This window comes from Hirundo rustica, chromosome 5, assembly GCF_015227805.2.
Source record: "Hirundo rustica isolate bHirRus1 chromosome 5, bHirRus1.pri.v3, whole genome shotgun sequence".
Lineage (NCBI taxonomy): Eukaryota > Metazoa > Chordata > Aves > Passeriformes > Hirundinidae > Hirundo > Hirundo rustica.
Window position 1 is genome coordinate 26620430 of NC_053454.1, and position 24796 is coordinate 26645225.

Genomic DNA, 24796 nt, shown 5'->3' on the forward strand with positions numbered 1-24796 from the left:
GCAGATTTCCCCCAAAATCTTATTATGCAAATAAATAAACAGCATGTCCGATCCACCATTTTAACACAGCATAATCAGAGCAATTCTAAGGCAGCATTTATGCCTTTATTTTTAATTAAGGGGAAAAAAAAACCAAAAAACCTGTTAGTGCATCTATCGAAAAGATCGCTCACATAGTTTGTTCCCAACACTCACCAGTAATACACTCTTAATTACCATCAGAGGTTCCCTTTATACATCTGATATCACAGAGGAGGACTGAACCCAAGACCACACTATTTAATTAAATTCAATGTTTTCGTCTTAGAGCAAAGACCAGATTGACAGCATGGTAAAGCAAAAGCCCTTATCTACACAACTGATAAAGTAAGTATGCAAAAGCTCAGGAGGTTAGGGGGTAGCCTGAGCTCCCATACTACTCAATCTCTGCCAATTTGGCATCAATTAGACCCCTAAGAACGAGACTGATATTCTCAGCTTACTAGGTATGTGCCATGAATGGCCAGGATGTAACACTGCCTTTAAACCAGTGGTCTAAAACTACATTTTCTTGCTTATTGCTTATCAAAATCAGTGTCAAAGTGATTCTTCCAGTCACATCTGATGTTTTTCAAATAATTAGTAATGATCATTGCCTGACTGCAATATTTGTGATACACTGCTTTATCTTTTAAATAATGTTGTAGTCTGCCAGCTTCAAAGCTGAATTCACAATGTCACGACTTCATACTATTGGTGGAATTTTAGGTTTTGTTTGTTTGTTTGTTTGTTTGTTTTGTTTTGTTTTAGTTTTTTTTAACCAGGTCTCAAACTTTCCAGAACTTAACTTTTATATTTAAAGCTATCCACTCATTAAGAACAAACAACCCTCTCCAGGGATATGATATAGATTTTTTTTAAAAAAATCATGGTTCAAAACACAAACAGCTGTAAAAAATTAAAATATCAACTCAATTTTCATGACACTGCATAACTGTTCCCAAGAGTGTGTATTTTGTTCATAATAAACCGTAGATGTGTGAAGAACTGACTAGGAAACTTAATGTATTTTTCTCAGGAAGTTTTTTCCCCAAAAGATTTTTGTCAGAATGGCTCTCCTGGTCTGTATAACACCCTTTGTTGCTCAATCTTCTATGCCTGCTACATTATTCAGCTGCTAGACTGGTGAATTATGAGGTTATGAATAACATGATGTTCAGTATTTATATGAAGACTACACTTAAGATTTTTTTTGGAAGAAATGCAAAAGCAGCTTGCTTCTCAAGAAAAACACTAAAAGCACATGCTGAAAGAGACATGGAAGGCTGACATTACCAACACTGAGGAGCACTTGGAACTTCTGCAATGGGTGGGGAAAAGTTGGGAAAGGCGGCAATTGGAAATGTTTTGGAAGAAGCAAACATTTTTTAGGGCAAAAGTTAATTTTTACTGTGCCAATCACAATTTAAGTTAAATTCAGGTTTATTTTTCCTCATTCAGTTTATGATCTCATCTAGTCATCAAGGATGACTGATGATGTTTCAGCATTTGGGCATTTGCCAGTTGCAAGTAAAAGGGAATTATTTATTTTCCTTTAGCACTACGCTGCTGCCATTAACTGTATCCCACCCCTTTTGTTTACAGCCTGTCACTGAAGCCACAGCTTTATTTTAATGTGGTATAAGCTCTTGTCTGGGGCTGATAGTGTAAGTGATTCAGCAGACGTCTTGCACAAAGAGCATCATTTTGCACTGAAAACACACAGCCTTTACTTCTGAAATTATCCCTGCCACTGATCCAGACAAGATTGTCTTCTCCTATTTAAATGTGGACTTCAAAGCCATAAGGGAGCAATGGATGCTGTCATTTTCCTTGTGGTAAAACTACATTTATTTGATCCCTTTAAAAACAAACAAACAAGAAAATTACTTTGACCTTTGCCTTGGCACAAGGATTCTGATTTGAAATGTGTATTACATGTCTAATGCTCTGTAACTGTGTCCAGCTGAACTGGGTCAGATTTATGTGCAATTAGGAAAAAAGGAAACCAAAACAACTTCATTTTCATGTTTGTTAATATCAAAACATCTTGTAGCAGCATTAAGTTTTAACTGAAACACACATAACAATGAAAAAAGAAAACTGGAGAAGGAGTGATCTGATAAAAACTGCATTAAATAAATAATATGGACTTTCTCACTTGCATTTTTTCTGGATTAAACTATTCAAAAATGTGTGTTTGAATGTCCCCACTTCGGCTGTTCATAAGCCACAGGGAGCTTTTTTTGCATGAACTCTTCAACCTGAGAGTTTTAGCAGAAAAGCTTCTTTACAAGGCTTAATTAAAAGCAGGTTTAAGTCGGGGCCCTCACTCAGTCTGGGTTTTATTTTGGCCTTCGCTCTGTGTCAGAAGTCAAGTCCCAAAAGAGAAATGAAGTTCATTATTGAGTCAGGAGAATATTTTCTCCTCCATTCTAAGCCCAACTAAACATGTTTCAGGTTTGAGTTTGGGTTTAGGTATCTCCAAATGAGATTTTATATAATATTCACCTAAGGGTGAAATGTAAGAAGATGCTAATAGTGATGTCTAACTTTGCCCTACATAATAAATAATGTGCGAAAAGCACACTGCAATCTTCTTTGCATGCAACTGGTTAGATACGGGGAAATGTATATTCTAAACAGATGGTGCTCACAATGAGTGTACTTCACACCATCAGATGTTCACGATAAATGCAACGTCATTGTCATGAAGCGTGGTAAACAGTCATGCAGCCACACTATAAAATGCAGTGAGCAATGTACCAAACCAGAACAGCGCTGGCAGATCTGTCGGAAAACATTCAATGTTTTCCAGAATGTTTTAAGTAGTACTTTCTTGGAGACTTTTGACATTGAATACTATGCTAGCGGTTTTTAAGACATGCTCTCCTCAAAAGCAAGATTATATTTTAGCATGAACAGCTATAAAAAAGTTCATTCCTATCAGTCATTCTAGTGCAAGGAACAAGGACCAAGAGTCAAGCAGTTAATCACTTCAGTTAACAGGAAAAGTATTGTGTTATCGTTGGTGGTTTTGTAAGTGGACAGTAGGCACAGCCTAGCGCATCCTGTTAGCAACCAATAGCAGAAGCAGATGCAATACCGTGATATTTGTCATAAACATTTCTAAGAACAAAAACATGGTGATGTTTTACAAAAGGCTTTTCAATGTTCACCAGATGTGGAGCACATGTGACCCTTGAATGTGAGAGAATAATGTGACAGTAAAGTTGAATCAATACAACGTGTGCCAGTAATCACACCAAGATGACATGCAAATGTTTTAAAAACAAAAATATGTAAATTATTTTTAGTTCAGGACAGAAAAATTGGGCACCTGGTCATCCATGAGTTGCTGTTTCCATCCTCATTTGGAAGCCCATCTGCTTGAAATATGTTTCTCCCTGTGTGAGACAGCATACAGCTTTTGTATTTTTACATAAAGAAATTCCATTCCTGTGCCATTACTTACTGAAAACAATTAAGAGTTAAGAGATTTAAAGCTTTCCTCTGCCTCTATATATTTTATGAAAATAAAACTCCTATGAACAACACACGTAGGAAAAGGATAAGAAAACTAGTGCCAGGCAAGAGTGTTTTAGTGTTGTCTTAAAACAGTGTCTCCTCCTTTGACTTACAGAAGAGAAACATAATGAGAAGAGGCACACCACTCCATGCTTATCTTTACTACTCTAAGTCTACCCATCAGCTACTAAAGAAACAATTCATTTTCTGCTAGTGATCACTACTGAAGGAGATCTTGCTCAGGCTATGGATAAAACACAAATGCATACAGCGATAGGCTAGGAAACAATTAATTTCACAGAGGCAACAAAACCATTTGCAGATGCTGATGTTTGAAGTTCAAACCGATAGTCTTACATGGGTGAATTCATACTGAGAAAAAATTTCATTCTATGTAGCTCAAAAATTGGATGAAATCAGAACTCAAAGCAAAACACTGAATTTTTGCAAGCTGTTAACAGACTTCCCCTAAAACACATGGTAGCTTCCCAATCTATACATCTTTTGCCAATGCTTGCAGTCAGACCCCTACAAATTAAATGTGGGCACATATGTCTTCAGTATATTCAACCTTTTCTCTGCAGTAAACAAGCAGATGAAACTAAACCAGCATGTAGACAAAGCCAAACTTGGCCTATGACAGGGAGTGACACTCCCTTGAAGCAGCAGCACTGTACGTCCCTGTGCATCTGCTGCCGCCTCCAGAGATGCAATGAGAAGATGTTGTGAACCATTCCTCTCCTACAGAAGGTAGCTTCTCAAACAGCCTTTTCCTCCACAGGACAAGAGAAAAAGCACAAGTTTCTAACAACGTGGCAAAAGCCAAGGTCTCACCAAGGTTTCACCAAGACAAGCCTGGAGAAATAGTAGATAAGGGGACGCAGAAGGTGCTAACAGAGTTGCTCTAAAGCTCTCCAGAACTACTGTGGAATTCAGAGTACTTAAATGTTGTACTGTACTTGAATTTATTGATTCCTTGAGCACTGAATATTTTTTGGTGGAATTCCAAAAATTAAATACCCTGGTCAGAAAGTACTTCTACTATCTGGGGAAAAGCCTACACAGAGGGAGGCAGGACAATATAATTAAGTGAGAAAACTAAGAGGACTTTTCACTTTTTTTTTTTTTTTTTCCCCCTTGGCAGGAGCAAATATTTTGAAATTTATTCCTATGTATCATATAGTTACAATCAGAAGAATTATGCCCAGTTGAGGCTACTTTCCAGTAGAGATATTGAACTTTAAGTAGTGGTACATGATACAAAGAACTTTAGCTTTTAAAATATTCTTTGTGAGGTAAGCAGAGACTTGCAGAGTTTTTCATAACCATATCTGTTAAAACAGATGTAAGAATGAATGAATTTTAAAAATATACTTTCAAAACTAAACAGAACTTTAAAAAAATCAGAGCAGTGACAGCCTGGTCACCAGGGACACCAAAGCCATAATTAAAATATATGTTAATGAAAAGGCAGTTGAGGATCTGTGCCAGTCTTCCTCAGGGATCCTTTATGTTAACCACACTCTGATACTGTTACTGGAAAACAATATTCTGAGCAGATCTATATAATATCTACAGCTATTAATAGTTACAATTTATCTTAACACAATATCTGCATCTTCCCAAATTCAACTGTCCTATCCCTGTTTCTGTGTTGCAGAAGAATACTGGATTAAGAAATTCAGATAAAGCCAGAGACAATTTTTAAAAACTTAAAGAAAATGCTCCTTATTTTTTATCAGAGAAGAACATTTCTACTCTGTTCAGAAAAGGCAACAGTATTATACAAGGGTAAGTCAGACGCAACTATGAAACATGCCTGAATCCTTTCCTGTCTACAGCTTTGCAGCTATTTAATTTTCCCTGGACTTGAGGATGGGTAGGGAAGAAACACTAGAAGAAAAACTGATGGTTGAAATGAAGTCATGTTTGGAGAGTTTCTCATCTCTGGCACATTACCTTTTCCTCTTCTTTCACAAATGCCCTTGTTAAAAAGAATTTGAAACTTTTCCCTTCCCCAGAGACTCAGATTATCATTTATTACTTATCTGTTATCTACATTTTATTTTCCTGAAGAATAAACTTACATCAACCTGACAGTTGTGCTGAATGGCAATGGTTTATGGACTAAGTAATTTATTTATTGTAACTACAACCATATGTTTTAACCTGCTACAAAATTATGAAATACTTCCCATCAATAGTCAGTCCAAGTTAGATTTCTATACTGAATCGGCTAACGTGAATGTACAGCATTTCTGTACTTCAAAAAACAGTGCGAGAACGCTAACAGCAGTGAAATATATTCATGCCTTATTAGACCCAGCTGCACAAATGGGCTGTTGTTTTTCATTAGAAAATACCATACAAGTTTTACGTGTGCACAGCACCCTTCATTTCTGCAGGCAACATGACTACTTTAAATTACAGGAACATTCACAGAACTATATGCTATTTGTTTCAAAGGCACACAAAGGCAAACATTCTGGGATGAGGTAGTGCAGGGGGGACAGCCAGAGAGAAGTTTAATTTTTGCTCCTATGCCAATCACATTTATATTTAACAAAGCATTCTTATTAAATACACAAAAGAATAAACACAAAGACTACAATGCTATGGAAGCTTCAGAATAAGGAAATGCAGGTAATTTCTAGGTATGGAGCAAATACTTCCTTTTGCTTTTTGGGGAAGGTGGGATACAAACGAGAATCAAACAGATTTGTTACAGCAGCGTGTCTTGTATCAGCTCTCACACTGCTCTGCACCAGGAGCACCACAGTCAGCAGGCTGCTTTGAGCATAAATCCACTTTTGTCAGGTCTATGGTATGTTTTCTTTAATGTTCTTCTGGCTCAAATATAGAACCATGGGGTGAAATAGGGAGGCTTCTGAAGAAGGATCTTTTTAAACTGAGAGTGTCCCTAGAGAAACTTCATGGCAATGTAAGGTAATTCAGCTGAAGGGATGTGAACTGGAGAAAATCTAAAGAAAGACAACCCCTTGAGGAAAGTCTCTCTTCATTTCCCAAGAAAACTCAGGAACATGTGGGAAACACCTAGTAGGTTAAGTAATTTGTTTCTTACACGTACCTGTGAGACAGCAGATGTAGTAGTAATCTCTTTGATTAAATTCTAATACTCTACAACTCTCTAAGAGGGAAGAGTTAGAGCAACAACTCTGTTTCAAGTAGAGCTAACTGGTCAACTCCAAAATGATGCCTAGCATTAAGGACTATACAGGCAGCATTCTGGCAAGCCAGATTTGATTTTAAAAATTATTCTTCATTACCTACTGCAGAGGTAAAATGCCACTAGTATTTTGCTGACCAAATCAGCATGTCGCTTTCAAACATGACTTGCTTTTCTAGCCTAGAGAAGGAGAGCTGAGCCTGCCTTCTTTGCTGGAAATGAGCAAACAATAGCAAGCAAGTCTATACATCTACAAACAATTATGTAATAATTTATAATGAACAAAAATCTACCATGGCTCCATAGCTGGACTGAACCACAATCAGCTTGTTGTGTACAAGTGTCTTTTTCTGTAGCTTCCTTTGAGGGTGGGGTTTTCATTGAAAATAATAGAGTTTTGCAAGTTCTTCAACACACTGCCAGCTCTATTTCACCACATAAAAGACAAAATCTTATGTCAGAAAAATAAGCTAAATCCTAGACCACCCTGATCTCAGCTGGCCTGAAAGCTCAGAAAATTAACACCACCCTGTTTTCCATCAAATAAGCAAAATCAAACTTAAGATTATACTTGTTTTCCTATTAAAAGTAAGTGTACCTCGATGTCTATGCATGCTCCATGTGCTTAGAAATATCTGATCCAAGGAGGCGTGGGGGGCCTGTTGAAAGTTAATATAACACATTAAGGTGGGGAGACAAAGAAAATGCAATGTGGCAGCCCCACTATTAATTTTGGATATTGCCCACAGTAAAGTTTTCACTAGTTTTCAACTGTGTTATTTCTCTGCTTTCTCCTTGCCAGTCTGTAGGAAATAATCCAGTATATCCTCCAAAGGAAGGAAAACCAAACTGACAGAGTAATATAATCACACTCAAACCCACATAGACAGTGCTGGCACTATCAAACAAGTTTCCAGATAAGAGATTTGATAGGTGATTACTATCTCTGAGCTAAGAAACACAATGATAAGCAGTTCCTATGAATAAAGCTCCCACTTTACACTGTGCTCTGTGGTGTTGACTTCATTATTATTACAACAGTATCTGTTGAGAGGGAGGACACATGGGCTGTAAAAACAAGGCAATGCTAATTTCCTTAAAGACTACAGTATAGCTAGTGAAAGCAGAAAAAATCCAAAGGTAAACACAGTCTGGCTCTAAAAAGGGGGCAATATCCAATTGTGATTATTAGCTAAGAAATTCTGCATATCATCTCAAAATAAACCCCTTGCTTTTCTAACCTAGCCTATGACAAGCTGAGTGAACCATTCTGACTGAAAGCATTAAAAAAATTACACCAAACAAGTACCATAATGAATAAAATTGATACAAAATAAAATGCTAGAGTACAAATGGAGCTCTCTACTTCCCCATCTCCATTCATATATGACTTATGCCTGCCAGTAACACTCAATTGACATCAAATTAATAAGCTTATTAGCAGAGACTTATCACCACAAAAACACACTTGATTCAGTACTTAGTAAACCCTTGACAATTAACTTGTCCATCAGCAGGCTGATGAATGGGCATCGCTAATGGGATTTCTGTAGTTAAGAGACAAAAAGATTAACAAAAGGAATCTGCAGTCTTACACTGCTACCTGTGACCACAGAAGCCACATCTAAAAAGGCACTGCTTACAAGTCCCTTACAAGTCAAAGATACTGCTGCCAAGAGTTCTTGACTCCTTCACTTTGTTGGATCCAAAATAATGCATGGCGTTTTCTGCGGGTTATTAAGCCACAACATTTGTCCAGACTATTAGAGACAATTGCCATGTAGGAAAAGTGCTTTTTAAAACAGATTTCATGCATGACTCAGCCTGTCCTGTGCAAGTAAAACCAGAAAGAAGCAAGATTTTTGATTTTTTTTTTTTTTTTTTTTTTTTTTTGTGAGGGTGGTACCAATCTCCTTAAGAAGCAGACACTGGAAACCAGATCCCGCATCTAAAGGAAATCAGGTAGCAGGCAACTCTTATCACTGGAGCACCGTGTACAGCAAAGCAAGGACTTACATGCAATAGAAGCTTTGCCTCTTGAAACACAATTATCAGTGTAAGAATAGATGTTGACTTATTCAATATTGTTAATACTGTGTCTCCTCACTACATATAGTAGGGTCTGTAAGCACCTGCCTCTTGGCACAGTTAATATTAACTCTTACAGAAAGTAAGGAGTTAATGCTACATTTTAAGGAGCAAAGTCACAGAGGAGAAAGCATGGCAAGTGGCAGGCAGAGCCACAGCTCCGCACAGGGATTCCCAGGATTGGTGAAGGACTCCGAGTTTCACTGGCAGCGAGTGTTCATACGACACTGGGAATAATGCTGCCCTTCTGCAGCATGGGTTAACCAGTTAGCAACTGCCATGTAATCACAACATGTACCTAAAGAAACGTGGCAAGGAAGCGGTATTAATTGTTTAAACATCTTTCTAAAAGAAAGAGTGTGTTTGTGTAGAGGGCTTGATAGTGGTTTTCTGCTTTCCCCCCCTGAAAAGCTGGCTCCTTTTACAATCACTCATACACTGGGATTTGTTGTAATGCATTAATTGGGTTTATATTGTGTTTCATCGGATTTGTAATCTGTATCACGTGGTCTGTCCTTGCTCAGCTGTAACCCAACTCTGTTCCACTCCCACTTTATCCCTGATTGGCAGTGGTTTGTCCCTGCCTCTGGGCCCTGTCCCTGGGGAAAAAGCCCCAGCACGGGCAGGGCCTCAGCTCTCGGGCACTGGTGAGCCACTAGGAAAGAGCTCCAGGCAGGCAGGCAGGACTCGAGAATAAAGCTGTTATATCCCACCCAGTGAGAGAGAGCAGACTCTTTCCTTTTGCCATTGGGGGTCGTCTGGTCTCCTAAAGAAACCCCACATCCCACAGGGATTCTTCCACTTTACAAGAAGTTTTATGGTTTTGTACATAGAATGTTAATTTAACAGTTCCAATTGACTTAATATGTTTAGCCTATTCCCACAAGGCTTTAAAAGTTTTACACATTTGTTCACTTAAGAAAGCCATTTCTTCATTTTGTGCTCATTTTAGAGGCTCTAGGTGACCTATATCTAGATACAAAATATTAGCCCTTTCACAGGGTGAGGGAGGGAGATCATTGTGTTCTAAATGAGAGCCATAATGGCAATACTTGGCCATTTTCAGACCAAATGTAAACACATTTCTTTGACAGGAATACTGAAAGATATTCTTAATTCCCATGTGATATGGCAACCACACTTAAAATATTTTAACCTCTTGTCAGCCAGAGTTAGAAAAACTTCTAACAGTTTTCTTTCAACAGATTAATAAACTGTCAATAAAGACAGCTTCTGTTCACTCTCAAAGCATTTATTTAATGTTAAATTAACAAACAATCCTTACCTGTGTTTTATTTTCTACTTTCAAAGTAGTCTGAGCAAGAGCATTCTACTTACAGGAAATTATTTTAACTAGAAGAATCCTATATGTACATATAGAATAAAATAATTTATACGTGTGTATATATACACACATATACATCTTTCTTTCTGAGCAAAACTACTTGGAATACCTTAATCCTGGCATGTCAAACCTGGGAAACGGCCAATAACTGAACTCCCTAAGCCCATGAAATACGAATTGTAACCAACAAGCTCCTTCTCTATGGAGTGTCACAGACGGTGACACAAAACCAAACACATTTGAAAGAGCTCATCACTTCTTCAATCTTAGTTCACAGTTTTATCTGTATTACTGTAGTACTAAGATGCCTCCAGCAGTTTAGGGCTTTGCTTTATAGAAATGTTTAAAAAACACAGAAACACATCTGAATTCCTGTTAAAAACAAGGCAGCATGAGCATAAGAGGCACCGAGCAAGCAAAAGAAATGAATGAACTGAGATCATGTGAGACAGGTGTCAAGATACTTCAGGACTTCTATATCCCAGTTTTTATGAAAGGCCATGAAATTTACCATAAATTTTATGTAGAAAAAAATACTTAAGAAGTTAAAAATATTGCATGTGTAAGGGAAGAATCCAAATGGGTTTACATGTAATGAAGACGATTGAAGCAAGTCTAACAAACGGATGGCTAAATAAGAACTAACAGTAAATAATTTGGAAGTTTAAGCAATTGATACATTTCTATTGAAAGTTGAAAGTGAAAATTGACTATTTTCACTTCATCAACAAATTGTATTTGATTGTTCAGTTGTGTGAGACAGAATGTGTATCAGTGTCGAAACTGCAATCTCATCCAAAAAATACCAGACTCCAGAGGATGACCTTTGCAATCATCATGGTATCATGCAAGACTCCCACCAAGACAATTCATTCCATATGTAGTTTTATGATGAAAAGTGACTGACCTAATTTCAAGATTTATTTTTTTAAAATGTAAAATCTCTAATTGTGAGCAGCTAACACTATGGGTCTTCTTTCCAAATTCTCTTGCGGTATCTCTTCTGAAGACATTAACTGATCAACCTTGTAGGCCACCAAAAAGATAATTTATTGCACTGAGCTGAGCTATGTAATTACAAATTACACATAGAATAAGCAATATAAATGATAACAACAAGGAATGTCACTGATCTTAATCTCATCTATGTAGAAGTGAAGGTCTCTCAACAGATGACCTATGAATTATTCTTGCAGAGCAAGAGGGAGTACTCCAAAACTTTTCTATTTTCTCACTTATGTCTACTAAACTGCTCACTTCAGCAGACCGAAGTCCAAGTTTAAGCTCTTGGTTTACACCAGTTTAGAGTTACTAGGTAACATTTATTGTTACCTAGTAACTACTGTCTCCTGTAGAGAAGTTGAACGATCTGAAAACGAAATTGAGTTCAAGGCAGGGAAAATTTGTAAGCTGTCTTAAGAGTTTCCAAATTTATTGGCAAAGGATTCTGTGCAGGCATGCTTATATGAGGAACGCCTAACCTATTATGTGCAAATAAATAATAATGTCACCCTTGATTAAGTAATGAGTCATTAACCTTACATTTGTAAAAATAGTAAAGAATCACAGCACAGGACAGCATGGTTACAAACACCCTAGCTATTAGATCTTGCTACTGAAACATTAACTACAATATAAAATACTCAGTAGCATTGCAATTTTCCCATTTCTTTTTGTGAGTTTGAACATTAATATTCATAAGAGAAAGAATGATGTCATTGATTAAACTCATAACCACTTTCTGCCAAAAGGAAAATAAAAACATTGGAATGACATCTGGCATTAAGTATCTGTTTCTTTAAAAACATGTTTATACTTTCTGTTTCTCAAGACACCAAGGACAACAATAAAATCTGTATTCTGACACATTTTACAGCACCAAATTAGTACCAATTAGTACTTGGAATTCTAAACATGAAAATACTATATTGACAAGAACTTGCCAGCTGAGTGTATGTATACAGCTTCCACCACCAGAGTATCTGACCTACTTATATTACTACCAGGAGTGACTAAAAATTGCAGTTGTTTTTGCTAAAATATTAGAGTGCTCTCCTTTTTTATGTTAGCTGAAAGGATTTTTAGTCAGATAAGCATCATAAAGGTAATTATATTCACTGATCTATAGGATGAAACAGTGAATGTGTTACCTATATTTGGTTATGGATTGATTTTGTGAATTTGTTGGGTTTGGGGGTTTTTGTAGTATTATTTATTATGAATTTAATTCAAATTACTCTTGAGATTATGTGACATTAATAAGCATCAAAACCCAAAAAACTGTCAGTTCTGAGATGCAATGGTAGTAGCATCATGGTTTTCAGGTCAATGTTGAAGCTGTCTAATTTCCAGGGAAATTGTGAAATGCTGGATAGCAGGTGCAAAAACTTTGTGGCACAAAAACTCTCAAGAAGCAAGATTTCCTTCTCCAACACTATAATAACAATGAATTTAATAATCTTTCAGATATCCTTATTTTTGTCAATCCAACTATTCTAAGACAACAATGCTGGTACATTTGCAGTTTCAGAAGGAAGTTTATCTCAAACATCCTAGAAAAGAAGAGAATGCCCTCATCCTAAAGAAAGACAGCTTCCTTTTTTGGGAAGGGTCACCGAAAAAAACCCTCTAATCTTGGAATTTAAGTGGTGGAGGTGTTAATAAAATAGACTTCTGCTCAGTATGACAAGTACTCTACTCTTAAATCTTGAGAATAAATTATGCCAGGATTCAGCCAATTCTGAGGTAGCATGCAACCTCGGCAATTTTAGAGTAGTGCCATTCAGAGAGGAACAATACTTTCCCTTGGGGCATGTTATGGTGTCATTCACACTATCTGCTAGGTACTTTTAAACTGAATTTGGAGGCATAAATCCCTGCTCAGTAAATATATGAGTAGTATATATTAAAAACAGCAAAAGGTTTTTTTCTCTCACAGTGTCACACTTTGTTTACTCTGGAGAGAGCTCCTTTTGTGCTTTTGTATCTCATGGGCCCATACTGCTTAATAAACCTGCAATAAAGACACAAATTTTAGAGGAAGAGGAAATATAGTTAAAAAGTACAGAGTGGCAACACTCTTTCTTACTTTATTACCTCCCTAAATATTAAATCAGTCACAGGAGGAGTAGTGGGGAGTTCGGCTGTGTGGTGCAGCATTTAGTCTGTGCTCCCTTTCCCATCTATCAGTATTATGGATGGTCAGAATGAGAAAAAATAGAAAGAGGATCTCAAGAGAAGAAAAACACAATGGGGTAGGATATCTCCTTGGTAAACAGACCAAACTGTTTCACTTCACACAGCATTTAACACTCCTCAGTAGTAAAAGCTCTATCATGTGCAGAGGTAGAGCACTAGAACAGAGAGAAAAAATGTGATTGACAAAATTAATTATTTTGATGCATTATTTTTAGATCATGATCCTCTTTCCCTTGAGGTCAACACCATGATTCCATTGAAATCTAATTTCACTCTCAAACTATTCATTCACACCAGTTAAGGAGAGAACAACACTGTGCTAAGTATGCAACTGCACTTTAATCAGACCTTCAGTCAAAACCAAACCTCCTTGAAGCAGATGTAAAAAATTTAATGAGCAAACATAGGTCTGAAAAATGTAGAGATTTTTGTTCTACAAAATAGCAGAATTGAGCTGTTTTGACCTCTAGCAGGCCATTTTTTGAACTGAGTACTTGCAATTGAAAAGGGTAAATCAAGGAGCAGAGAAAAAGAAAAACAGAAAAGGTTGTTCAGTGTAATAGTTAGACTAAAGGTTTCTTATCAACAATGTGGTTTTTTTCTGAAAAGCATGAAATAGACGAAGCAGAGAATCATGAGAGCCATCAGAGAGATCCACTAATGACAGAAATTCCAACACTGCAGATTTATTTTTTTGGGAAATCTGAGATTCTAATATCAACTGTTTTTACTGGGTTATCTCCTTTAGCATCAGCTGGAGTCTGACATGCATCCATCAGCAGAAAATCCAGAATTCCTACATTGTCAGAGTCTAGCAATATTAGTCCCAGCAGATCTTTTACAAACAGTTGTCTTCCATGTTGTTCCAATAAACAATACCACTTTCATGTTGAAACAAGTAGTTTTTATTGAGGATTCTTTATTATTTTAAACTATATGAAACATAACAAATATGCTAAAGAATTTCTCAGTAGTACTGCTGAAATAAAATATCACAGCATCAAATTTAGTGCAGTGTGCTATGTACCAACAACTCACAAAGCCATGTCCTGATTGATTTTTTTTAAGTAAAGATCTCTAATGTCTTCTGAGTTTCAACACTTTGCTCTCCCTACAAACCCTTGCCAATGGCTCAAAGACAGGCCATGTGCTCAGATGCAGATAATGCAGGTCAGATTTTGTCTTCAAAATAGAGTCTATGTAATTCAAAATAACTGTTGTTTGAACTACTGAAAATAAATATGTGCTTAAGGAACAGTTACAAATGTTAGCCTAGAAAGTTTGCTTTGGCTAACACAGTTTACCTTAATATGGTGGGTGGAAGGCAGAGGGTATAATCCAAAGCCATCTACGATTATGAGAGTGCTTATTAAACATTTATTTTTTTATGAAATATATAGTTTGGGTTTTCCTTACCTCTGTTTTCCCACTCCCTGCTGATTTACTGCATGGCTTTTATATAGGCAGCTGTCTGATGTTGTGAAAACAATGCTGAGCTTGCAGATTTATTTTAATTCTAAAGCACAACTGGTTTAAAGATGGAACTTAGCCAGCCTCTGAGAAGAGCTATGTAACATGACTCACTGTGGGAGAGAGAAGGAGACTATGGGCTGTCAGTCCCATCATCTACAAAAAACCTAAAGAATGGCTGGAATGAGTTCTTTTACCTGAGGTGTGGTTGCTGGTTGTTTTTTGGGTTTTGGGGTTTTTTTAATAAGCAAAGTTGCCTATGATACTCAAAAATATTTCAGTCTTACCATGAGACATTAGTTTTGAAAATCAGTTTAGACATGACCTTGCTATTGTCTAGGTTTTGCAGTTTTTTACTCTCCAAACCTTGCAGAAAATCATTGACTATGAAGAAATGAAATATGGTCATACTCTTGAAGGACCAGGGACTGTACCCTGTTGACAGAGATCACGGGGAGAATCAAATTGGTTGGTTGTTCTAGACACCTGATTTTTACAGAGGTATCTGGTTTTCACTCATTTAATGCCGACTCTAACTTCACTAGGAGTTTGCTCATCAAGATATGCCTCTTGCTAGGGGGTTTCAGAAGATGGTTAAAACAATAAAATGGCAGAAGAGACAGTACAGGAAGAAAAGTTTTGAGCTTTCTGTGAACTTCAGCAGAAATTAGCTTTACTAGGTTCTTAGAAAAAGCTCCTCCTTGGTTTGGTACATCTCCAAAGGTTAGTAGGATAGAGTTCAATATACCACTAACTCTTAATTTCTTGAGAGAAATCCAAATGTGATAGAAAATTGTATATAAATAATACTGTGGTCACAAACAGGATGCCATAAAAAACGTGGTGGTGGGAAAAACAGAGGGTAGATGACAGTTGTGAACAAGAGAAACCTCACTCTCTTGGTGCATGAATTTCCAACTCTTCAGCAAATTACACAAGTTTTACACTTACATAGTAACAAACTCCTCTCTGCATTTGATTCAGCACGTTACCTCAGAAAGCATATAATAATAATAATAATAATAATAATAATAATTATTATTATTATTATTATTATTACAATAACAGCAATCCTAGGTAATGCCAGAAGTTATATCTTCTTGAAACTTCATATAAATGCAAAACTGTCACTCAATTCAGATTACTTATATGCTTCACCTTTAATGTCCACCTTTTTGTTTATAAAATTTCTTAGACACAGCTATAAAAGAATAAATATGTAGGTTGCCATTCCTTTTACCGATTTGGTAATGAGAACAACTCTTTAGCAAGATATCCCAACACACTTCTTCATGAAGAAATACAAGCTACAGAATGCAATGGGAAATCAAAACATTAAACATAATGTGTACCTGCAGAAGTAATCTCTCAAAGGCTAGGAAGTTGTCCCATTTGGAAGTCTGGGGGTGTTTTAAAGTCTGGACCGTGGCCAGCACAAGCTGTAGAAGACCACAGTGGTTCTCCAAAGCTTTGAGATTGTTTCTGAAAAGCTGAATGTATGAGCTGAGCTGTTCTGGGGTTACTCTGCCTGTAGAAAAGAAAACAGGACACAGCATTCAGTGGTGACAAATGGAAAACAAATTTTTTTTTAAATTATATTGAAAAGGTTATAGAGAACTTTAGAGGCCTCTCCAATATGGGCCTGATCTTGGCTTTCCTACAATCCCTGGGAGTTTCAGCTGCAGTGACAAGTCAGGACAAAGACATGATCCATGAATTGTGCCTTGAGGGATGTAATATGGCAGGTTTTGAACAAAGTACAGCAGATGGTGACATAAAGGGTAATACTTTTGATTTCAGACAAAGAGAGACATTCATTTCAGCTAGGGATTTAATATTTGATGACTACTTCTAATCAATCTTTCTGTTTTCTGTTTTTACCAGAAGTCCAATGGGAATTTTTGAGCAAATTCCTTACAGCAAACTCAAATCTTCTCACCACTTCCTGAGGGCACATTTTTTGATTAGTCTTGACTCAAGAAACAGATATAGTGTTAGTGACGCAAGGAACTGATTTCTGGAGCTGTTCCTGGAAGGGACAGTTCCAAGGTGTGACTCTTCAGTTTCTGGCACGCAGTAACCACAGCATGATTTCACCAGCTATTTGAAAATAAACACCCCAGTGCCCACACATGGTCCTGTAGGTCTTATTAGAAGAGCATGAGGGGCACCGTTTGGGCCAGATGAACACTATAGGATTAGGTGTTGTTCCATCCAACATTAAAGTGCCAGCTGAACTGCTCAAGCAATTTATATTTTGGAAGGGATCTCTTTCAGGAAGGAAGGCAGCTCATCTCTCCCAAGAAAATCATCACAGGCAATTACACAGGCCATCAACAGACAGGCAAAAATGGTGTCAAAACACCATCCTAGCTGCAAGCCTGGATTGTGACCCAGTCCAGGGCTGGTTCCTGGGAGCCTCTGCCAATAACAAGTCATCTTCCTCAAGCAAACCAGACCTAAAAAGCAGGGATTTATGAAATAGAGTGAGGAGGATCCTTTAACTTAAATAGAACAATCTTCAGTGCCAGGAACACATGAGGGTGTCCTGATGCTAAGTGGTTCATAGCTTACAACACTGATCATTTCAGTCAGAATTTTTCCATAAAGGAAAAATCTCGTAAAACTGCCACTGTGTTTCTTCCCCGTGTTTGGTTATATCATCACTTAACAAGGCTCCCCATCTGCATTCATCCTTTCAGTATCAAATAAATGGCAAATAAATTATTCCAACAGCGATCAAATGTTGAAAGCTCTTCCTCTTAGCTTCAGTGATATCAAGGGCAGCCTTTGGAAGAGCATTTAGATTTGGGAAAGCTGATAAATACAGCCAAAACACAGGGGCTCTTCATGCGAATTTTAATGGAAAGCATCAAACTGAAAAGTCAGCAAATTAACACACAAATCAAGCTGACACCACTCAGTAGGCCAGAGGGCTGACAAAAGGCTTCCACGGTTAGCCCACATAGGCTAAAACAGCAACCATGGCCATGTGTGTTTTTAGACTAAACACTGGAGCTTTCAGTCTTGTTTTATTTCTTTTAAAGCTGTGTCAGGCAGATTTACACGGTGATTTGAAAATGTCAGTCCACGATGCCTTGCAGCATACCTTTGATAATGACTGCATTATTACCTAGAGCAGTCCTGATATATTGTAGCATATTCAAAATCTGATAACTTGCTTCAATTGAGAAAACATGCAGTTGCCAGCCCTCCCCTCACACGAATTAGAAAAATAGGAGGGCTCTCAAGACTTCTGATTTCAATTAAAAAAGAGTTTTGTTCCACGCTGTTCCTTGTGAAAGTGAATCCAGATGCAGCACTGGATCAGTTTGAGATCCATTCAGCACCATTTTAGATAAACAATCAAATTCTTTCCCACTCTCAGAATACCACCAAAACAAAGGCCAACACATATGCAAGTATAAGAAAATCCTTACCTTAGCAAGTCATTAACAAAACTTATACTGGCATTAAGGAGTGCAGCATCTCATCTGTGATATTTACAACACCCATAGAACCACTCAGATCTAGGGTTTGAGAGTTCCAGCCAACTTCTACACAGCAATCTCCCTGGATAGCTGGCTGATAAATACAGTTCCAGTCTTCTACTATTCCAGTAGCTGAGGAAAGGAATTTGGGAAAGTAATTGGTGGTAATCAGAAATTAAATTACTTTTCCCGAGGCCTAAATCCTCATCATCTTTCCTGCTGCTTGCTCACAGAGGGAGATTTCGGCACAACAGACTAATGTTAATCTAATTTCAACCCTACCAGCCCTTTGGATTTTTAAAGTCCTTCTGTTGTTTCAAGTAATTTCATTGCAATGTGGCAGATAGATCCTAGGAAATCAAGAGGACAACTATTTCAATCACATCATGCCTCAACTGTCATTTTGTTCTCTTCAAGCATATTTTGAGTTTTACAGGCAGAATGGCAACTACGGGTGAAAAGCCTTTAATGTAAGCATCTTGTCCTGCTCTCTTCTTCCTGCTCCATCACAGTCATACACTGCTCCAAACTCTAGATCCATGCATAGTCAGAAGTCTGTGTGGGCATCAAAGCCTGACTTGTGAGAAATGCATTATGCTGACAAAGCACTTGATAATTTTAAAATTCCTGGATGTGGAAAGGAAAAGCTTGATCTTGACCACTGTTCAGGGATTTTAAAACACTGATAACCTTTTTGCACAAATGCCAGGAATTCCATATTGTCTAAGAAATAACCTTTGCCATTAACAGTTACCAAGAAGAATGTGTGAAACAGGTACATTTGTCCCAAACTCTGTCAACTATTTCAATCTGAATACAGGACTTGAAAAAGTGACATCTACTGAAACCACTATTAAAACAAAACAAAAACCAACCACACACACCTAAAAAATAACTACAAACCTCAACAACACCACCACAAATCACCCCCACATTTTGAAGCCTCATGCCTCTTTACAAGTAAAACAGAGAGGATAAAATCAGAAGGTAGTCACTAGGAAGTATCACAGTGAAACCCCAAAATTAACAGAATATAGGAGGACAGGGAGCAGGGAAGAAAAACAGACTGATGATGTGTGGGAATTAATTCAGGGAAAAAAAAAACAAACAATGAATGGCTAGTTTGGCGCAATTAACATATTTGACACTAAAGAAATAATCTTGGGAAACAGAATGAAATAATAATGTAGGGAATGAGAGTGGATATTACAGAAGTAACAGAAATATAACAGACTAGTGATCAATCTCACTACTGAGGGACCTGTCCCATCCAAGAAACACTGAACATCAGTGTGATGAAGCAACCCTGTGTTTTAGTACTCTGATAAATGGAAGATAAAGAGCAAGACATAACAGAGACTAGGCTAGCCTAGGAAAAGAGAAAACTAATGTTTGTGTCAAAGAAATGGTGAAATTAGCTACCTTATTTAGGTGACACCAAGAGTGTGAAAAGCTTCAGGACAAATGTAGAAAGAAAAAAAAATATCTTACATCACACCTCAAAATGGGATAAAATGTAAAGTATATTTATCAAAGAACATCATGTCAAATTGGCATGTAATCAAGTAACAAATTAATTACAATGCACATGGATTTAACATAGCATTAATTGTGCCATAAGCATATTTGAGTGGGAAAAGACCAGGATTACGAGAATTGTTAAGATACCTAAGAAACACCCCAAAACAGATGGCAGGTAATGTGCAATCGAGAAGTATTAGGACATAAAAAGGAAAGGTAAAATAAGAATGTTCTTCTGTGTGCTTGCACATATTTATAGAACAAATTTTGGTAAAAAATGGTGCCAAAACAGGTGCTGTCAGAAGACTGTGGAACTTCATTAATAAAGAGAAAGAGCAGCCAGCAGAGCTGGATTGCTATGAGTACTGGACAAATATAAGTGGGATGAAATTTAACGGTATAAAAATGATGCATTTTGAGGCTAGGGTAAGAGCTGTAAATGTGGAATTAAAACCTGAAAATGACAGAAGAAGGAAATAATATCTAGGCTTCTTCATCGTAAAAGAGCAGGTACAATTCCTTTCAAGTGATACAGCTATAGTAAAAACAGGGCCATAGAAATGCCTCAATACAAAGCCTCTCCTACAGGAACATTATGTGCAGCTAAAATCACTCCCATTCCTGGAAGTTTAACTCAAAACTGTGATGCATGCACAGAGAAGTTACTGTAACAATTAGGATGGTGGAGAACTAAAGTTAGGCAAGCAAAACTGAAATGTCTGGCTTATATGGGCTCCCTGCACCACCTGGAAAAAAAATGAGGTCTCTTTGAAAGCATAAAAAATATTTACATGAAAGTTCAATACTGGTACAACAACCAATGGGGATAAATAATACATGAATATATTTACCAAAGATATTAAGAAACATCACTGGATCAATCAGTCTTCCAGTAGTGGAGGCAAGAGTGGAGGCAAAAAAATGTAACTTGTTCTAAGGTGAGGTTTGGTAAGTGTCTAATAAGCAGCTGCATAAATGTTCAGAAGACTTAACTCAATACAAGTGGCCCCCTTAAATCCTTTATTCCTATGATAATTAATTTGTAAACATATTGGATGAATTCCCCCTCTAATTTTCAAGAATTTAGAGCAGATCCCAAAAGAACTGCAGATGATCAATTTTGCCTACTTTTCAATTACAGAAGGCATTTGGGTTTTTTTGTGGTTTTTTTTTTTTTTGTTTGTTTGTTTTTTTTTAATAACTAATTGAATAATTTGTTACTAAATATGAAAATAGCAGCACATCAACATTTTCAACATTTTACCATACTAAATATACACAGTTCGTAATACATGTACAAATGATGACATGCACAATTAGTCTGAAGGGAGGAAGTATTTCTTTAACTGACAAAGCAGATCACTCAAGACAGACATACTGTGGCAGAAATTACCAGTAACTGATATTAAAGGTCTGTCAAAAATCTGGGTTTGAGTAGTAAGAGTATACTGAGTGGAACAGAAAGACTTTCACCTTAACAGTTAAACAAAAAGTCAACTGGACAAACCACATTTGTAGATATTAAAATGCAATTTACCAGTATGACTTTTTTTCCATTTGAAATTAAGGCTGCAGTCTATGTAGAGCAATGCAGGCATTGCTTCAAGAATATAATTATTTTTCAAGACAGATTTACTGATAGAAGCATTTTTTTTTTTTTTTAATACAGAATCCAAAAGCGCTTATGCATCCAATAAAAAGTTATGGATGAACAAGGTGTCTAAATAGCAAAGGTCAGAATGATCAATGCACCGCTCCAAACATCCTTTTTTTTTTTCATATAACACTTAGTTAATTACCTCCATAGGGACAAGGAAACAAGTAAAGAGAAAAGTACATTTGGCGACCAGTTGAGTAAATCAGTGGATTCTCTTCCCAGACTGCAGGAACCACCAAATACACACAGATTTTAACTTGGTTCAGTTTTATGCAAGAACACAGAGCTTCACTGGCTGGAATCCTTTTGCTGAGGTCCATTTTCCACTTGAAAGAATCACGAATAAGAAACAACCTTGGCACGCTTATGTTCACAGACAAGATTTTTCAAGTCAGTAGAGGGCTGAAGAAATCGAGACAAATTGTTTTCCTTGTTCACAGTCTAAGCAACACAGACCTATCTCTCCAAGTAGAAATGCTGGATACTTGCGAGGAATGTAGAAAGCTCTTGTACTCCACAAAGCCAACTGGGCAACTGAACTGCTAAGGGAGCTGGATATTTGACAAACTGAGTGAGAGCAATTTAGTAGGACAGATGCCCCTTACATCTCCTTGTTAGTCTAATTTCCAGATGTTGTTATTAACTCAAAATTCTTTTGTACTTCTTGCGAAGCTTCAATAACAATCTTTAACAACAAGCACCGGGAAAATAATTTAATTTCAACTTTTGTTTAGCTTACTTCAAAAATCATCCATCCCATAAACTGTTAATACAGAAAATAAGAACATCAGCTAATCCATAGCTCTTTGGAGAGAAGCAAAGTAGGCCAGTATGAGATGCCGTTTGGCTGGCTTCTCCAGAATCAGGCTCTGGACTTGAAGAGCTTTAAACCTCGCAGCAGACTGAAAACAGATGTCTCAGGGTTGCTGCTAACAGCGCATGCTCATCTCCCGCAAACGTGAGCCCATCTGTTCTGCGGTTTATGGTCACTTGTAGGACTCTCCCTTTTTTGTGGCAGAAACACCAGTACCCAGATAACCCCATGGTCACAGATATGAGGACAAACAGCAAGTCCCCACTAGAGCAATGCCAGGATAGGTCCCTTCTGGGAGTCTGAGCAGTCCCTGAAGTACATCACAAAGTAAATTGCCCCAAGGCAATGGCAGCCTCCTGCTGCCTGTCCCCACAGCACTGTGCCACCAAGGAAGAGCTGTGACCGGCCCTTACTGACTCCCATTCCTCCTGCCACCTTAACATCTGCAGAACACAGGCACTGCATGTCAGTCACTCTTCCCTGTCTGCCATAGGTTTTCTTACATCTCAAGACCTTAAGGGAGGCAGAGCCTGCCACATCTCACATCTGAAGGTGTGTAAGCAGTGGCTTACAGACAATGGTGACAACTATGCTAATGTTTAGCAAATTCTGGAATAGAGGCATATACCCAGAATAAATAAAGCTGGACTTTATTTACTACTCAACTAGCACTTGCTATGTGAGCTTGAACATCTAACCTGACTTGGCTTCAGTCCCATCAGCTGTAGCATTGAGTTAAGTTATCCCCAAAGCAGTTTATTTTCTGTCATTAGATGTGTACGATATCATTAAATCCTTGTTTTAACCATGTTCCTACAGAGACCAATTATATTCATAGAAGTGCCATATGCTGTTTTAGCTTTCTCTCCTAATAAGCCTTAATCTTTTATTACAAAATGGAAACCATGCTTAAATATTGGTTCCATTGACTATTCTTTTGAAATTCTTCTACATGCCTTAAAACAAATAAAACTTAATCAATTAGGTGGGCCAAATATAACTACAATACTCTAATATAATAATCAAGATTTTCAGTTCTAAGCACCTAAATCCAGATGTCTAAATATGACCCTAGTTATGATTTGTTATTCCTAGAGTATCTACAGTTTCATGTTTTCAAATACATACTGAATGCTTTGACAAATATATAGTTTAGGTGTTTCAACATGAATTGATATTTTTTTCTTTTCTGTCCTTCGGAACTTTGTTTTTAAATGTTCTGGCCCTTCAAATGATTGTTTCCTTCTTTGTGTACTCCACCATTCAGTTTGCCCTCTTCTGATTGTGAAGTCAGTATGCACAAAAAAGTAACAACCATCTCTAGCCAGTGTCTACAATACTCTCCGATTGCCCTCCCAAATATTAAAGCAAATTAAAAAAAAAACCCCAAAAAAACCAAAAAAGCACCACACAAACCACCACCACCACCAACAAAAACTGTTCGAATAAACAGGTGAAATCTTGTCTTCCAGAATTAAGCTTCCCAGGGGCTATCATCAATATTAAAACTGTATTTAATACTGGCATACCAGAGTTTACCAAATACTCCTCAAAATCCGAAGTAAATATGCATAGGGGTCAGATTTTATTACTTAGTTTTACCTCTTCCACCAAGTTAATAAATACACAGTACTAGGCCAACTCCCAAGCAGAGAGTCTCCAGCCCTAAAAACCCAGAAATGCTTCGAAACAGTAAATTCACTGTGACTGCAAAAAAGGACTTGAAATCTACAAATTTGGTTGAATTATCTTCAGAACACTTTAAACTTCTCACAGAAATGAATCAACTTGTTTGTCTTAAAAATAACATTCCCAAAGGAATGTCAGGTGTCTTGTGCATGTCCTCATTTAGCCCTATGACATATGTTCTCAGACACTGAAGCACTTCATTGTGTTCTTGGCATACTGCCCCAGAGAGAAGGAGGTCATTGTTCCTCTTTGGTATACTATTCACAGAACTTATTATTTCTCTTGAGATTTCTGGAAGATGTCTGCAGCTGAGAATATCCTAATAATCATTTGGGGTGGTAAGCAATTAAATAGGGATGGAAAACATGATGATATATGAGTAGGTACATACATAATTCACCACATCTCTTGCATAACAAGTCATCCTTTGCGAGACTGAATGAAGAGGCTTGCAGAATTATACTCTGGGGAAAAAAAGCATTGGGCAACCCACACAGTTGTACTGAATTGCCATGTTCCACCTCAAGTTTTACACCTACAGACATTGCAAGCACACCAGCACGTATTTTATCTGTGGTTTAAATCCTTTGGCACAGCCTCTTCTCGGTGACACTTCACTCCTTGACTTCTACATCGCTTTTAGCTGCTTTAAGTTCGTTCCCCCTCCTTATATAACATAAGCAAATTCTATCATCAGCCGTACAAAACACATTACTTAGTGCCAATACCCACAACAGTGTTCCACCAAAGTGCAGGTGCCATGTGTTTCCACTGCACGCCAGAATCAGCA

At 37.4% G+C, this 24796-nt stretch overlaps 1 protein-coding gene across 1 annotated transcript in view; it reads right to left on the reverse strand.

The window, feature by feature from the left end:
* Positions 1-24796, reverse strand: part of SCFD2 (sec1 family domain containing 2) — a 190830-nt gene that overhangs the window by 124956 nt on the left and 41078 nt on the right. Inside the window, exon 4 of the mRNA XM_040065280.2 lies at positions 16187-16362. Coding sequence (XP_039921214.1) covers positions 16187-16362 — 176 coding nt within the window. The remainder of the gene's footprint in view (positions 1-16186; positions 16363-24796) is intronic.